At 45.2% G+C, this 16,159-nt stretch overlaps 1 protein-coding gene across 8 annotated transcripts in view; it reads right to left on the bottom strand.

Annotated features, from left to right (window-relative positions):
• KDM2A (lysine demethylase 2A) overlaps nt 1–16,159 on the bottom strand; it is a 120,544-nt gene that overhangs the window by 44,357 nt on the left and 60,028 nt on the right. For 7 of the 8 annotated variants that reach the window (XR_008314138.1, XM_053286964.1, XM_053286963.1 and 4 more), the window contains 9 exons: nt 11,363–11,446; nt 10,614–10,880; nt 10,178–10,309; nt 9,492–9,581; nt 8,916–9,113; nt 5,768–6,480; nt 2,792–2,955; nt 1,397–1,555; nt 998–1,213 (listed from right to left, as the gene is read on the bottom strand). Coding sequence is in view for 7 of the 8 variants with exons in the window: in XM_053286964.1 (XP_053142939.1) it covers nt 998–1,213; nt 1,397–1,555; nt 2,792–2,955; nt 5,768–6,480; nt 8,916–9,113; nt 9,492–9,581; nt 10,178–10,309; nt 10,614–10,880; nt 11,363–11,446 (2,023 nt within the window). In the remaining variant the exon portion in view is untranslated. The remainder of the gene's footprint in view (nt 1–997; nt 1,214–1,396; nt 1,556–2,791; nt 2,956–5,767; nt 6,481–8,915; nt 9,114–9,491; nt 9,582–10,177; nt 10,310–10,613; nt 10,881–11,362; nt 11,447–16,159) is intronic. The other variant, XM_053286969.1, reaches the window with a different exon arrangement.

Below are 16,159 nucleotides of genomic sequence, written 5' to 3'. Positions count from 1 at the left end.
ACTCAGTTACTTAACCAGCACGTACATTAAGTTCTCTTAGGCCTCACCATCAACTGGAACATAGGAAGCTGACTTCTAACAAGTCAGACCATTAGTCCATCTAGCTCAGTATTGTCTTGACAGACTGGCAGTGGCTTCTCCAAGGTTGCAGGCAGGAGTTTCTCTCAGCCCTATCTGGAGATGACAGAGAGGGAGGAATTTGGAACCTTCTGCATGCAAGTGTTCTTCCCAGAGCTGCTCCATCGCCTAAGGGGAATATCAGTGCAAGTCTCCCATTCAAACACAAACCAGGGTGGAACCTGCTTAACAAAGGGAACAAATCATGCTTGCTACCACTAGACCAGCTCTCCTAGCCAACTGCTCAGTTTATATTACAGCACACAACTGGCCCTCAGTTCTGAGTAAAGAAGAGGTAGCAGCTTTGTCAGGTAGATATTGAATAGGGCATGTCTGACTCTTGGGTTGATCAACAGAAGCCACTCTTTATCAGGAAACAGTCAAATTTAGATCCTTAGTAGCAGCATCTTCCTTCAGTATCAAAGGGCTGAAACATGACCTTTTCCCTTAAGGTTTAGTTTCCCATCTGCGGTAAACCTGTCAGCCCCTACCACATGCAGAGGTGGTAAAGCAGTCCCCAGAGTTCTTACAGAGACAGGCATGCTACTCCAAATGCTTTCAAGGAAGTGTTTGCCACAGTGTAGTATATCTGGATTTGAATATATAGAGATGAGTGCTCAGATGACTATTTCGCAAACTCCCAACTGTTTGGGAGAAGGGGGGGGGGAATCTGCCACAGCAAGCAAGCAAGTCCCCCGTATAGTCATATGACTACCAGCTTTACATTTTTCACTGTTCCTTGTGGCTGGGGGTGAGAGTTAAGCTGTGGTATCAAACCACAGAGAAACCTCAGAGAAAGAAGGGTGCATTAACCAGCCCTCAGTGTGTAAAAGGAGAAGGAAGGATCAGAGATGCATCTAGAGTTCCCAAGTGCACACACCTGCCATGTTGATTTCAGTGAGTGAGTTGCGTGTGGAAGACCCCACAGCTGTTAGTAAGTTGGCTGACTGGTCTGTAAGGTGATTGCAGTGACTAAGATCAAGTCGGGAGAGCAGAGGCATGTGGCGGATGATGAGCCGTAGTGTGGCATCAGTAATGTCCAGCCCAGCCAACCGGAAGTCTGTCATGTTACGGAGTTTGCTGCGATTGTCTTGACCTGTGGGGAAAATATGCAAAGAGCTGAAAGAAAGAACTGCCACTTCAGAGTAAAACAGGCACTACATACACTAGCCCGAACCTTTCCCTTTAAGATTGTGTTTCTCATACATCCACTTATCTACCCTTTCCCCACCACGCCAGAAAAGCATATATTGTTGGTATATCCAGAAGGCAGACATACTGGGTTTATCTGATGGAGGTGTGAGCAAGTCCCGAATCTGAGGATCCTTGATTCCTACTGCCCACCGAAGATCGAGGGTCCTGAGAAGTGGGCATGTGGAGGTACTGAGAGCAGATACTGCTGACCAGGAGCAGCCTGCCAAGATGAGGTCTTTGAGGCCTGAAATACAACAGGTGTAAAGGGCATTATAAGCCTTCAAACAACAGTTCCTTTTCTGCACTCCACTTACAGTGTAACAGTAACTCCCCCTCCGCTTCACCCGCATCCATGGAGGAATAACACACTCAGTTCTATTTTGAGCCCTCATTGGAGGCTAGAGAGGATAAGGCAGTAGCAGGCCTGGAGAGTAGATTCTCAGTCATGCATGCTCCAATCCTCTCCAGACTGGATTACGGCAATGCACTCTAGTGGGGCTGCCCACGAACAGTTAGGAAAAAGGAAATAGTTCAGACTGCAGTTGCCAGGCCTGGAGACTAGAACAGCTTACTCTGATTCTTTTCTAACTTAGATGCTTATAAGCTTACTTCTGCCTTTAGTTCAAGGTGCTGGCTTTGACTTTTAAAGTCTTAACCAGCCTGTGAGCAGGTTATTTCCAGAACTGCTGCCTTCTGTGTGAACCTGCCCAAGAATTCCAGTCCACTTCAGATGCCTTCCTCTGTGTGCTACTGCCATGTGGAGGCAGGAATACAGGAACATAGGAAGCTGTCATATACCAAGTCAGATATACACTGGTGGGCCACGTGCGAAACGGGATGCTGGACTAGATGGGCCTTGGGCCTGATCCAGCAGGGCTGTTCTTATGTCCTAGGCCATTGGTCCATCTAGCTCAGTATTGCCTACAGACTGGCAGTGGCTTCTCCAGAGTTGCAGGCAGGAGTCTCTCTCGGCCCTATCTTGGAGATGCTGCCAGGGAGGGGACTTGGAACCTTCTGCATGCAAGTGCTCTTCCTAGAGCAACCCCATTCCCCAAGGGGAATATCAAGTCTTAGTTCTTCTATTTCAGATTTGTGTTTTATGTTTTGCAAGCCACCCTGAGGATTTATTTCAAGGTGGGGTATAAGTCATTGTAATAAATACAATCTCTGCCATTTCACTGGACAGTTTTGCTGTGCTACTCAGCGAGATCTTCTAAAAAAGCTTGGCCACTGTTATAATGATAGCCAGAGCGCTATCCAACTGTTGGCTAATCTTTGAAGGGAGAGTGATGCCATCTTATGGAACCCATAATCCAATCCCGTAGTCACTGAATAGGCTTAGTGAGCAACAGTATAGTGGGCCATGGAATTCCCTCCCCAAGTCCTTTATTGCTCTGTTTATCTTGAGATTGGGATTGTTTTGTTTAGCAATTACACTGGAAGACAGATACACCTCACCCGTGCTACAAGACTCACACACCTGGTAGTCTGTTGATCAGCCAGGTAAGCTGTTTTCTGGAAATATTGGTCCAGCTGAGGTCCAGGCTGACTGGCTGCCTCCTGATAATGCCACCCAGAGCCTGGGGTGTGATAGACTTGTACCTGCTCAAGTCAATCTTCGTCCATAGTCTCCTGTCACCACACCTAACAGACACACACCAAATTAGACAGGAAGTCTATATACCATATTCATATACTTCCTGCCACAAAAGATCAAATAGAATCTCAAAGATGAATGAGTTTGATGAGCAATAGTCAGATGAGCACCTCTTTTGAAACTAGTGTAAGTAGGGACCCTCTCAATAGATCCTTATATTCTGTCTTGAATTCTGTCAGCTTTACTCTGCCCAGAAAAACAGGGATCTCTCTTACAGCATCTGCTTTTCAAAGGCAAAAATATAATAATTTTGTTCTGCCCACAGAAACCAGGTGAGGACCACAGCTGGTTCTTTGGCTATTTTTCTAATGCCTGCAATTGGCTATGAAGATTATGCCTACAGATGCTATCAAGACTATTTTGAGGTCTATGAGGCTTTGCAGTAAATATAACTTAGTCCCTGGTAAATCATTTATCATCATCTTAAAAAAAAAAAAGGTGGGGGGGAGAAGGGAAGGAAATGTGGAGAGGTACCTTCCCATCTGCCTAAACCTCTCATTCAGGGCTGAAAGGTCATCATTATCACAGGGGGAAGACAAACGAGATCTTATTTGGGGAATGAGAAAGCTTGAAGGTCATTTACAACTAGTTCAGTATTTACAGTCTGAAGCTACAATTCCGGGAGAAGTAATTACACTTCCCCCACTTAGTTTTAAGATGCCCCATTTCTGCTCAAGTAACCCCAAGAGGACAGAAGGCAGATGGGTTGGTTCAGCTTGCTATCCTTCAATTTCTCACTCCATTTTCTTCTACTGCTGACATCCCTCTGGAGAAGCTGTTATGAAATGCATGCATGTGACGCTATGCCCCCAAACTTAGGCTCTCTTCTAGGGTTCACCATTGTAGGATAAAGACATAGAGAGGAGTTCAAGGGCTAAGTAATAATAAGGGCTAAGGAGTTCAAGTTTAAGTAATAATGAAGAGTCTTGTGGGCCCACCCCCTTCAAATATTTTAGAGGTAGAGTGGGGGAAATACAGGTATTCTCAGACAGAATACAGGTTTTAACACTTAGGTGTCTCCAAAACCCAGCCTTATATAAATCTGTTGCACTGGGAAGGCATACTGCCTACACTGAACACAGAATCAAAGTTGAGGGCTTATCAAGATATCCTGCTGCTAGCCCAGAAACACGCTAAAGAAACATCCTAATGCTGAGCTAGAAAGGCTAAGACAGGAACTTCATGAGCCAGATGGCTGCTTTATTTGCCAAATATAAAATGCATAAATTGTAACCTATTTTGTCAAGCAAGAAATTATTCTAGTCAGCTAGGGTGACAAAGATCCCTGGTACTATAAACGTTAGACATTCAAAACTATTCAGCTCCTTCAGTTTTGAGATGTGATACTGCTGGCAAGCAATGCTTCAGAGTCCCCCCACCCCATAAGCTCGCACATGCGGCAGAAATCTATGGACAACACAAGAGCATTAGAAATTGTCTGTCCGTCATCCCTACATTTTAGCCTGAGCATGTTCAGCAACACACCAGGAAGCAGTGTTCCTTGTAATAGGGATTTCCAGATGTTGACTACAACTCACAACATCCCTAGTTGCAAAGGCCTTTGGCTGGGGATTATGGGAGCTGTAGTCAACAACATCTGAGAATTCCCATTATAAGGAGTACTGCAATGAAAACCTGAATATATTCGTTTCCCAACAGCTTCTCAACATACATGAGTATTTATTGGTAGGATGATATCATAGGTGTTTTATACACATTCTTTGGTCACAAAATCTCACATTAATTTTAGTATTCTCATCTAGTCAATACTGCAAGTATTTCATTTTTCCAACTACTGCTTAAGATAGCCAACCTTCCATAAGAACTGCTACACAAGGCTGTGGTAGCATTACGTTTCCAACAGCAATCAGGCAGATCTCTCTTGGAAATGAGAAAGCAGACTAGGACTGTGATAGCCATACCCTGTTTGTCCTCAATATTAATCTGATATTCAGTAGTGATGTGCACGGACCGGTCCGGAGGCCATTCTAAAGGCCTCTGGACTGGTCCGGCCATGAGGTGGTTTGATGGTTCGATGCCGGGTGTGTGTGTCCTTTAAGGGTGGGGGGGAGGGTGTTCCCCTCCCGCCGCTTTTCCCCTGCCAGCGCACGTATTTTAGGAAGCATTTGGGGTGGCAGGGTACCCCTCTGCCGCCCCTTCCCCCAGGGCATCTGCAAAAGGCTTCAGAAAGCCTTTTGCACAAGCCTGTGACGTGGAGATGTGACGCACGTGCAATGTGCGCACGCAAAAGGCTTTTTGAAGCCTTTTGCAAACGACCGGGGGAAAGGGGTGGCATGGAGGTACCCTGCCGCCCCAAATGCTTCCTTAAATACAAGTGCCTGTGGGGGGAAAGCGGCGGAAGGGGTAAGTACACCCTTCCCCCACCCTTAAAGGAACCCCCACCCCAGTGCCAGACTGCAGCTCAGCAGTTCCATGCACATCCCTAATATTCAGATAGATACAGCTCCTGAAGGTAGAGGTTCCATTTTAGTTATGGCTGTAGCTCACTATCCATCTCATGAATCTAATCAACCATTTTTTAACAACCACCTGAACTAATGGCCATCACCACAATTTATGGTATGAATCAAGTTAATTTTCTATTTGCCCTGGGATATTTGGAGAAAGGGGGGAGGGGGAGGGAGAGAGAGAGGGAGAGAGAGAGAGAGAGAGAGAGAGTGTGTGTGTGTGTGTGTCATTTGCCCATATTCCTCCCCCTTACATTTGTTTATAGGTAATCGAAATCTATAAAGTTAGCAGGGAATACATTTCTGTAGCAAGAGAAGCTGTACCACTTACCATTTGTACCACGTTTTGCACACACGCATACATTCACAGAGCTCCTTATGAGTAAGATAGCGGAAGACTGACATCCACACTTCCTTCTGCATCCAGATCTCCTCACCCTCAGGTGCCCTACCCCCTTGGCCATTCAGTCTGGCTGCCCCGTTCTCCTCAGAACTCTCATCGTCCTCATCTGCACTTTCATCATCCTCTTCCTCGTCAGCGGCTTCTTCATCTCCACCCCGTTGGGGAGTTCTGGCTGAACTTTGGCGCATGACCACACGGGGCGAGTGACGCAGATTGGTGGAGGAGGCAGTGATCGCCTGCAGCTTGGGCACAATGGAAGTGCCATGCATGTCTTTGGTAGGTCTTTGTAATGTGACAGTTAGATAAGAGCCATGGAGCTTGGCTTTTTCTACCTCTGAAAGCTCTTTCTTGCCACTAGGGTTATTCTCCTTTTCCCGCACCACTGTGCGTTCTGTGCCTTGCAGCCGAAGCAGTTGGCGCCTCTTGAAACGTTCATCACGGCCAGCGCCATGATGGTCACTAGGACCTGCCCCTGGAGAGGACCGTGTCACTATGCTCCGTGGAGACACTGGGTCATGGATCAGCTGCAGCATTGGGGTAGGCGAATGTGGTGGTGGAGTTAGAGGTTCCTCACAGCTTCGCAAGGGGCGCAGGACTTTGGCTTGGACTGTGTCATCATCGCCATCATCCATTTTCCGCTTCTACAAGTGAGTAGCAACAAATTACCATTTCAACAGCAAGAACTAAAACTTCTTAGTCATAAAGTAATTTCTTCCTTCCATTGATGATAGCCTAAACATTTTTCCCGTAGCATTAGAGGAAATTGTTCAAAAATTGCATTGTTTAGCACCCTGAGATCTATACAGTGGATCCTATCAAGGAACTGTATAGCCTGCATGTTAATGTTAATATAATCTAGTATGCAAACTTGCTTGTTGGCACAATCTGAGGTGCCAGTTTTAGTCCATAAAGCTCTAAGCAGCTTAGGTTTTAAAGAGAGTGCTTCTCATATGTAGCTGACATTCTACTGAGATCAGTATAGGAATTCCTGTTCTAAATTACTCCTCTTCATCACATTTATATCCTGCTCCTCCAATGAGCTAAGGGCACTGTACATGAGTTAGGGCAGAGAGGTAGTAAGGTTCTTACCCAACTAGCACAACTGCCAGTGCCTGCCCACCACAGCCCTAAGTGCATGTGATGCCTTCTTAGGAAGCTTCCTGCATGGTGGCAGTGCAGTTGCAGCATCCACAGGATGACAGAACTGCACCTAAGAAGGCATCACATGCTTGGGATTGTGCTGGGGATGGCCGTGGCCGGGTAAGACCCTTACTACCACTCTTGTTGCCCCCACCTGGCTGCTGCTGAACTGTGCTTAGTTTGGTTTGTGGTCGAGCCGCTGAACCGGCCCAGTTCAAGGCAAACTGGTTAGTGAATGGTTTGTCACACCCCTACTGAGCAAGTCTCTGCAATCCTAGTTCAACACTAACCGCACAGGTCTCAGTCAAATCCTAGCTACTAAACAAAAACAAAACCCTTCAACACAGAGTGTTATCTGCAAGGCTGAGTCTTTGCAGTCTTCATCAGGGTCCAATTTTATTAGCAATAAGAAGGCAAATAGTGCTCCTATTCCAGAATTTGTTTTAATGCATCAATGATGCTTTAGTGTTTGAGCATCTTTGGACAGTTTTAGGTTTTGAAAACATTTTTTCCTATTACACACAGGCACACTATTTTATGATGTATAGAGTCAAGTTTATGGAAAGCAAAGAGACATGGTTTAGAACCATGGTTTTTTAGAAGGAGACAAGATTGAGAACCATCTGGTTTTCCTTAGGACTACATCAAAGGCTATTAATTATTTTTTATAAGCTCTCAAACTGACAACTGGGAGGCAATGGCCATACTCATTTCCCTACTTAATAGTTTTAACCTGAAAAATACAAGCTACTCTTGTTCTGGTTCCTTTTTCTAACCAGTATCTTGGATCAGCCAATAAAATTCCAGGTTTTTCCTGGAAGTGCAGACCCAAGCCACTGTAGCCTTGAGGACACCACAAGCAAAGAAGGATCACAGATTGGACATGCCACTTTCTAAATGAGCCCTCAGGAGAACATTATCTTGCCATTTAGGTTATAGATAAGCTATAGTAGCAGCAACAGAAAGTAGTTTCTCATAGAAGAGATAAAAGACATGCTACTTTACCAATACAATATCTTGACATATAGATATCTTTATATTACTGTTCTCAAATGTCATCTTTCTGCAAAGCTCAACTTTTAAAATTTTCCCCTCTGGAGTGCAAGTTACATAAAATACAATCAGGCAATCTACTGAATGTCAGAAGCTACAGATGGTATGCAAAATGCTTTCATATAGATGTATTAACTCCAGCTTTTTCTGATATTTCACATATGGTTCAATTTCTAAGAGACAGGTTAAAGGCCCATGAGAGCCTGCATTAATGTGGGTGGACACAAGCATCATGAAAGCCACAACTTCAAGTCCTCAGGGAAAGCATGTTCTAATGTTTGCTCTATGTATGGATCCTATTGTCCCCAAGTAAACTGCCCTGAGCAAGGCCTATTTTAACACTTCCCTGCAAATATACCCCGTTTCCTGAATATTCATGTGGAGAACACACTAAGCTTGCCCTCATTTGAATCAAGAACTTGTGTGCCACCACACTTAAAACTGAATGCCGATACACTGTTCATCCAAGACAGTGTTTCAGAGCCACAAAATGTAAATGGAAAATTCCAGAAGCACACATTCCCCCAATTTTGTTCCAAGCTAAGTAGTAGATGTGGAAGACTAGTCAACTGTTATGCCAGACAAACCACACACAGCTTCTTTGGATCAACATTTTAGTATGCAGACTAGAATAAACTACCTCTCCAGCTAGATGCAATTCTCAAATGTTTTGAGATAAAAGCCAAGTCAATTTCTTCATTCTGCTGAACTGTGGCTTCCTTGACTGCTATGACCCATGTTCCCCAAACCTGGAGATGAAATGGCACAGGATGTATGGACCATCTGCAGGGCTATTCTAACAGGACAGCTTTTGTTCCTTTTGTAAATAATGCTTGATAGTAACAAGAGACTCCCCATCCCTCAGTTCCCCCTTCTTGCTTGCCTTCACTGGGATGCTCTTTGCTGGGATAGCAGGCACAGCTCTGTGCAGGATCTTGTAACCATATTTCTGCTGGGGCAACATGGTCAGCTTCTGCCACCGAAAGTACTTTCGCTGTTTAGTAGATGAAAGTTGATGCTGCTGCCCTCTCAACACTGTTTTTTTCCTCAGGATGCCAGTGTTTATTTGCTGGTGGACTCTCTGTAGATGTTAATAAGGTGGCAGTGGCAAAGCTGTAAAGTGGCTCCATTATGAACTAAGTGTATAGAGTCACCAGTGCCCACTTCCAGATAAAGGTATTTTACTCCATAGAATGACTCCCCCTAGTGCTCATCTACTAGATTTCTCACATACTGCCTAATAAACCTTCCCAAGATGTGCTAAGATAAACAAGTCAAAAGGCATTAATACACCAGAAGAACCTTCATTTCCCAATAATTTAGGTGCAGAAAAGTTGGAATGCTGAGCCGCTCTGTGTGTGCTAGATTATCTCCAGTACCCAAGAATCATATGACACCAAGATATTTTTCTATAGTAAAGGAGGAGCAGCGTAATGCTGTTTGAATATCCAAATACTACCTGGCCTTTCTCCAACTCATCTCCCTTGTAGCACTTCGGACATTCCCAGCAGTTGGGCAATTCATCATTCAGTAGCCCTTCCCCGTCCATCTGCAGGGGAGAGATACTCAAAAGATCAGTTGTTTCCAGCAAGGCATTTGCCTGACACTCCAGTACCAATATGAATGGTTGCCCCCAAGCTCACGAATGGGTCCAGAATTCCACTTGCCATAACTGGTGTTCCATTGCAAGTGCCATTAGAGGTACTCTAGTCACTCTCTCCATAGCCTGGACTAGGGAGGGGGTGGGGATTGTTCCTGCAATTGCACTTGGAACACAGTGAACAGCACAATGACAGGGAAGACCCTTGTCCCCCTCTCCGGCTCCAAATTGGGAGAGGAAGGCTAGGATTGCTGTTTTGACACTGGGCTGCCCAGGTGCCAAAACAACCTTTAGCTCCCTTCCCCAGCTCCAACACTGGAGCAGGGGAGAATCATCCCTATGCTACAGGATGATCAAGTACAACTGCAGAGACAATCCAAATTCCTCTCAAACTCCAAGTATGGATCTGGCCCTGAACTTGTGGAAGCACACCATGAGATCAGTGACAGAGGGAGGGGCAGTGGCGGGGTTCTGGCAACCACAATTTTTGGCATAGCTGTGAAGACCAGCTACAATTTCTAGACCCCAAGCTCATGCTTTCTCACCTGTAGACAGCCAGGGTGAACAATTTCATTGCAAATGCAGCACTCCATTAACTTCTTTTCAAAGTTCTGTGAATCCTCAGTCTTATCTACTTCCCCACAAAGTGCACACGTGACAGAGTGAGGCAGTCTGGGCTACAAAAGAAAGAGTAAAAAAAAAAAGTCACACCATGAACTTTCTTCTAAGCTTCAGAAACGGTTAGCTCAGTTTCTCTGCATCTTCCCCTTCCAGCCCACAACCTCCAGCCACCACTTAGGTCTTTACGTCACCGGAGGATCACACTCAATCCCTCTCACATTAACCACCAGCATGGGTTCAATGCTTTTAGTCAACCTCAACAGTTTTTTCACACGAGCTTCATCCCCTTCCCTAAAAACAGACTGAACCAACCCTTCCGGACACAACTCGTTTCCCCCTTCAAAATGCCACAGAACTCACCGCCAAGCACTGCCGCAATATACAAGACTGCTTCATACGACCAGGCCCCCCAAACTTCTTCATATCCCTGCAGTAATGGCACATGCCACATTCACCCTGCAGGCAGGCCTTGCATTTACGACATCGCACCCGCCTTCTGCGTGCACCAGATACTATAGGAGAGACTGTGGGTCTCACAGTTGCAGGCCGTGGAGCTGGTTTCATGGTGTGTGGCTTGGTGATAGGGATGGTAGGTAATCTTAACTTTGGCCGAGTCTGAAGTTTGAGCTGTCAGTGAGAGAATGAAAAGTTAGGAGGCTCACATATTGACAGAACAAGAGCATGTCAAGAGGTCCACAATGACAGACGTGTAGACATTTAATCCTGGGGATTGGGCACAGATGAGAGCATGCATGGTAACAGAGTTAGAACTTTGTTCCCCGAGGCAGAAGATCTAAATAATGGGCTTTGTTTATCATTAACTAATGTGGATTTTGGCAGTGACATCTCCTAGAAACTAAAGCCATGACTGCCATCCTTCTGATTTCTATATCCTCCATTTTAACTGCATTTGCTTTTAATACCTGCAATCTGTGCCCAAGCCTATTCTCCCCTTAAAGAGGCATGAAGCATGACAGAATCCTAACTTTTCAGTTTAAATTATAAGACTATCCATTCCAGCTAACAAAAAACTTCCCAGGAATGAAAGATCCCTGTTTCTCAAGTTAAGTCTCCAGCTACTTGAGCCAAGTCACTGATCCATTATTTACCTTATCCCTCTTCGGCCACTGGACAATAGGGATTCCAGTCAATGCCAGTTTGGGATCACTGTTTGCGTATTCCTCCAGCAGCAGCTAACACAGGATGGAGAAAATAATGTGTATTTTACAATCTGCATGTATACAGCACTTAAGAACATTTGGAGTGATTTATTATACTGCCTTAATTTTTTACAATTCTATCGTGTAGAACAACATTATTGTTCCTGAACTGCTGCACGATGGCTTGCTTAAGACACAGCTGAGATAAGATTTGGATTTCCCGTCTCATAAGTCACACCTTGACAAGCCACTACGCTAGTTCCAACAGACGGATGAACACATAAAGCAGAAAACCTGGACCTTCCCTTCAGACCTAGCACAGTTGCTTCCCCACTGCAGCAGTATTCTCCATCTGATGCATCAGTACAGAACTACAGCAATCAGACCTGTGTAGCCAGGCTGTTATCCAGAAATATTCTCAAAGAGCAGACAACACCAGAGGCAATCTTTTCAGCCACAGATCTAGTACGTGTTTCTCAGTGCCCCACCACCCTAAATAACTTCTAAGCCATCAACCCTATAGCTGGGTGTCAGCAACAAGTGGTTACAATCTTAAGAGCTCCTGGCTCCTTTAACCTTCTTCCTGATGCTTCTGCTGTCCACCCCACCCACCCACTCTCAACTACCATTTCATATGCTTTATTTACTCGAGGTTACTATGGTTACATTGCTGGCATCCCCTTGTGCGCGAGTGCAGTGTTCCTTGCTGCCAAGAGCGAAAGAACACTGCATGGGCTGGGCTCACTCTCCCTGGCACTTACCAGAGCAAGGCAATTCATATTCCCATAGGAGGCCTGCACTAAGAAGCTACTATTCAGCAGTATGGATTGATGTAAAAATCAGCAATTCGAGTCACATATTTCAACATGTCCAACTTTCTAACAATATTTTCTGGACACACATGTATACCAGCTAGCTGCTACAACAATTCAAAAAATCTGTTTGCAACTAGATAGAGCCTTTATACTACCCAGGGGGCATATCCCCAAATCTCTGGTCATGCAGCCTGTTTGCATTTTGCATTACAGAATGTATATTGGCTTAGGGAAACAATTATGAAATTGAGTTTTTCTTTTTAGATATATAGATAGATAGATAGATAGATAGACAGACAGATAGCAGAAGACTAAGCAACATCACTGATGAAGATTAAGCACCCAGAACTTAAAAAGAAAAGGGGGAAGGGGAGAGAGAGAGACGTAGCTCAGAAGTCTAAATATTCATAATTTGTACAATATAGTGGAAGAGATTACCTATTCTGTCATATTTATAATGCTTGACCTCAAGTCACATTTTTGCTCATGGTTGATTTCACAGAGAACTACTCCACACGTTTGATAGAGGGACATAAATTCAGTTTTAAGAGATGAATACAGACCTGTATTTGCATTAAGGCATTTTAAAATAGATTGCTTAGAAAAGGGACACCCAACAGAAAGTTGTTTTTGATCGATGATTTTTATCCACCCTGCTTTGCAGCTGCTCTTCCACCCTGACGAGAAGGTTGTGGGTGGAAGGAAGTGGCCGCCTCGGCTAGCCCAGCAGAACGTGTAATCTGCACGCCCCGCCCTCTTCCCTACAGCGTAAGAGGAAAGGTCGGCATTGAGGGCATGAAGAGACACATGCTTCACGGGGCGCGGGGGGGGGGGGGACGACGCGCTATACGCCCGCCTGGGGCACGTTAAAGGTGGTTGCACAGGCGTGCAAGCTCTGGGGTTGGAAACAGCCGCGCCTCCGCCGCCTCTTCCAGGGATATTAGGAAAGCGTCCTACCCCCACCCCCGAGCGGGGGAGTACGCATAAAGTCGACAATGCAGCGTTCCGAAAGAACCCAGAGCACAAGCCAACTCGGAAAGTGAAGGCATGCCACGGGCTCTTGCCCGACAGTCGCTCGACTAAAGTGCCCCTGCGGTCCCTCTACACACAATTCGTTCCTTCCACAGAAGTATTCCCTTCCCGACAAGCAGACGAGGAGAAGCGCTTTGAAAGGAAAGTCCCGCAAGCAAGCCGCGAGAACAGAATCTCTGCGGGAATGCAGGAAGCTGCTCGCCTCCCCCCCCCCCCCCCAGAATCCCACTCCCTGTTCCGAGCCCAGCCCCAAGCTGGTAGCTGCCTGACCTTGCTTGCTTCGTTCCACGGAAAGAGCCGAGACTCTCGGAGGAAGTTTCAAAGTCCCTTTGTTTTGTATTCTGCCCGGTTACAAGGGCTCGGTTTTGATTCCTCCCGCCCTCAGTAGACAGCGGACTTCATTACAATCCTCCTCCTTCGCAAGAAGCCCCAAAAGCCTGATCACTCCCCACAACTCTGCCAGTCAGCCCAAGCAGCTACTCCACCAGCGGCATGCTCCTTCCAAAAGCCTTCAGCGGAAGCTTCCTGCGCCTGCAAACAATGCTGCTGCGTCACCCACATGCAGTTCCCAGCAATGCTTTGCAACGGAAGATGGCAGGAGAGAAAGGAGACCCGAGAAAGCAAGCGAGGCAGTGCATAGGAGGGCAGAGCCGTTCTGCTGCAGAGTTGGGAGGAGGCTGGGCCAAGCTGGCGGCGCCTTACTGATTGGTCGCAGCGGCAGCCAAGCAGCCTCCCTCCCCCCCCGCTCCCCCGCAACTACTGCAATTGGAGAATCCAGGGCCAGCACCCCTGAGGCCGAGTGTGGCAGACTTGAGAGAACAGCACAGAAAGCTTTTAACCCATTCTCTGTGCTGCAGCTGAATCCCCGCCCGCCCCTTGTCTATTTCCCTCAGAAGCAACTCCCGCTCAATACCGATGCCCTCTGAACACCTACAATGACATTTCTAACTCTGAAGACGACACATGCCCCAGGAGGACTCCATACCCCGAACATACCTAAAAGGTGGAATGACACACACTTGTGTTGTATTAGATTAATCCTAGCCACCTCAGTATTAATTTGAAGACGCAGGACAGTTTCCCGAAACCTTAGAAAATTCAATGTTACATTTATGTAACAATCTGAATTAAACAGTTTTTCAAGGTTGTACTTTCACAAATGAACTTTTTGAAAAAAGTGTCAGAGTTCAGCACACGCCAGCAAACTTGTATGATCACGTACCAACGACAGGCAGGCAAGCAGGTGCTATGCCAGCCAAACAGGTATTACTAGATCGTATGTTGCATTACTGGTTAGTTCAGAACCATTCAGTTATAAACTTCACCTACACATGGAGAGGCTGAAATAAGTACAAGTGGCAGTCATCAACCAATGCACTGGTAATGCTTATTCCACAATGCTGCAGCAAAGATGCTCTGAGACACAAGATCTCAGGATCTTAAGAATACACAGAGCTATAATCTTCTGTGAAGCACAGCTGCTAGATGAGTGCAACATCTTGCATCCTATCAATGTGAAGCGTACATATATCCCTGGAGATGCCTTGCAGCATCAGTTCTCAATTAGTCCTTAAAATCCAGTTTGTCCACTACATTCTGCATTTAGAAACAGATTCCAGAGTCTATATACATGAACAGTTCATTTATGAGTGTATAAGTGTATATAAATTCAGAATTATACCAACAAACCAGTCCACTACTTGTGTGAAAAGTGGACTCCAGCTCATGTGCACTTTGCTGACAATATCTGCAATTTGTATATGTCTGCACTAGTCAGAAGGGACAATGTTTGCATGTGTACTTGAGTAGTCATTTACCTCTCTGGCGGTGAAGTGGTCTTATGCAAGGTTCATAGCTCTGGCACACCAAATTTAAGCAACATCCAGCAGATACTTTGGATACATGAAATGCCCATGTACAATGTAGGAAGTATGATTTATACCTTGCTTGTTCCATATTTTAACATACATAATTCTAATGCATGCACAAAATATAATCAGGGAAGCAGATACATTATAGAAAATCCCCATTTTTATACTCAATATTGGATATGAGTATTATTCTGGCATAAAACCGGCTGAAACAATCCAACATTAAACAGTTGTATTTAAGAGTACTTAAAGGGTACTCTTGCCAGGTCTTTAACACCAAGCTAGTCCAGACTATCTTCTTTGGACACCTTGGAGTTAGTTTTTACTTAGAAGACAAGCCAATCTCACATGCACTGCAGCAACACACAAAGCAAGCAATTGGCTGTTTTATTGCCTCCAGAGAAGTGAAAAGCTTGTGGCTTTACTGTTCTATTACATTCAGCAAGCCTCCAATAAAGGAAAAGTCTTCCATTTTGCCCTTCAAATTGGATTTGCTAGCCCATTTGGATAGGGTAAGCCCTCTTCTCAGATGTTATCACATGATAAAGTGATATCCCTGCTACTTGGGCAAAGAGGCACTTTTTTAACGTGGTGATTCTCTTTATTTAGCAGGGTGAGAGTAACTGGCCCTATCCACCCGCAGCACAGTACTTCCAGTGACTGTTGCTGGTGTCTATCTTATGTATCTTTTTAGATTGTGAGCCCTTTGGGGACAGGAATTCATCTTATAACTCTGTGTAATAATACTCTGTGTAAATAACTCTGTGTAAACCGCCCTGAGCCATTTTTGGAAGAGTAGAACAGAAATCAAATCAAATGAATGAATGAATGAATGAATGAATGAATGAATAGCACAAGGGGGAAAGGTGTAGGCCAACTATAGCAAGCAGCAAGTTACCAAAAGTTAGTGAAGTAACCTAACTAAATTACCTTCTGCTTTTGCCCTTAGACAGATTTCCATCAATTACCACTTTGTGTAGTGGATCCTCATGCACACTCTTGGAAATGTTGCTTTCAATAAGATGTTT

Source organism: Hemicordylus capensis, chromosome 1, assembly GCF_027244095.1.
Source record: "Hemicordylus capensis ecotype Gifberg chromosome 1, rHemCap1.1.pri, whole genome shotgun sequence".
NCBI lineage: Eukaryota > Metazoa > Chordata > Lepidosauria > Squamata > Cordylidae > Hemicordylus > Hemicordylus capensis.
This window is presented reverse-complemented; position numbering and strand designations above follow the sequence as displayed.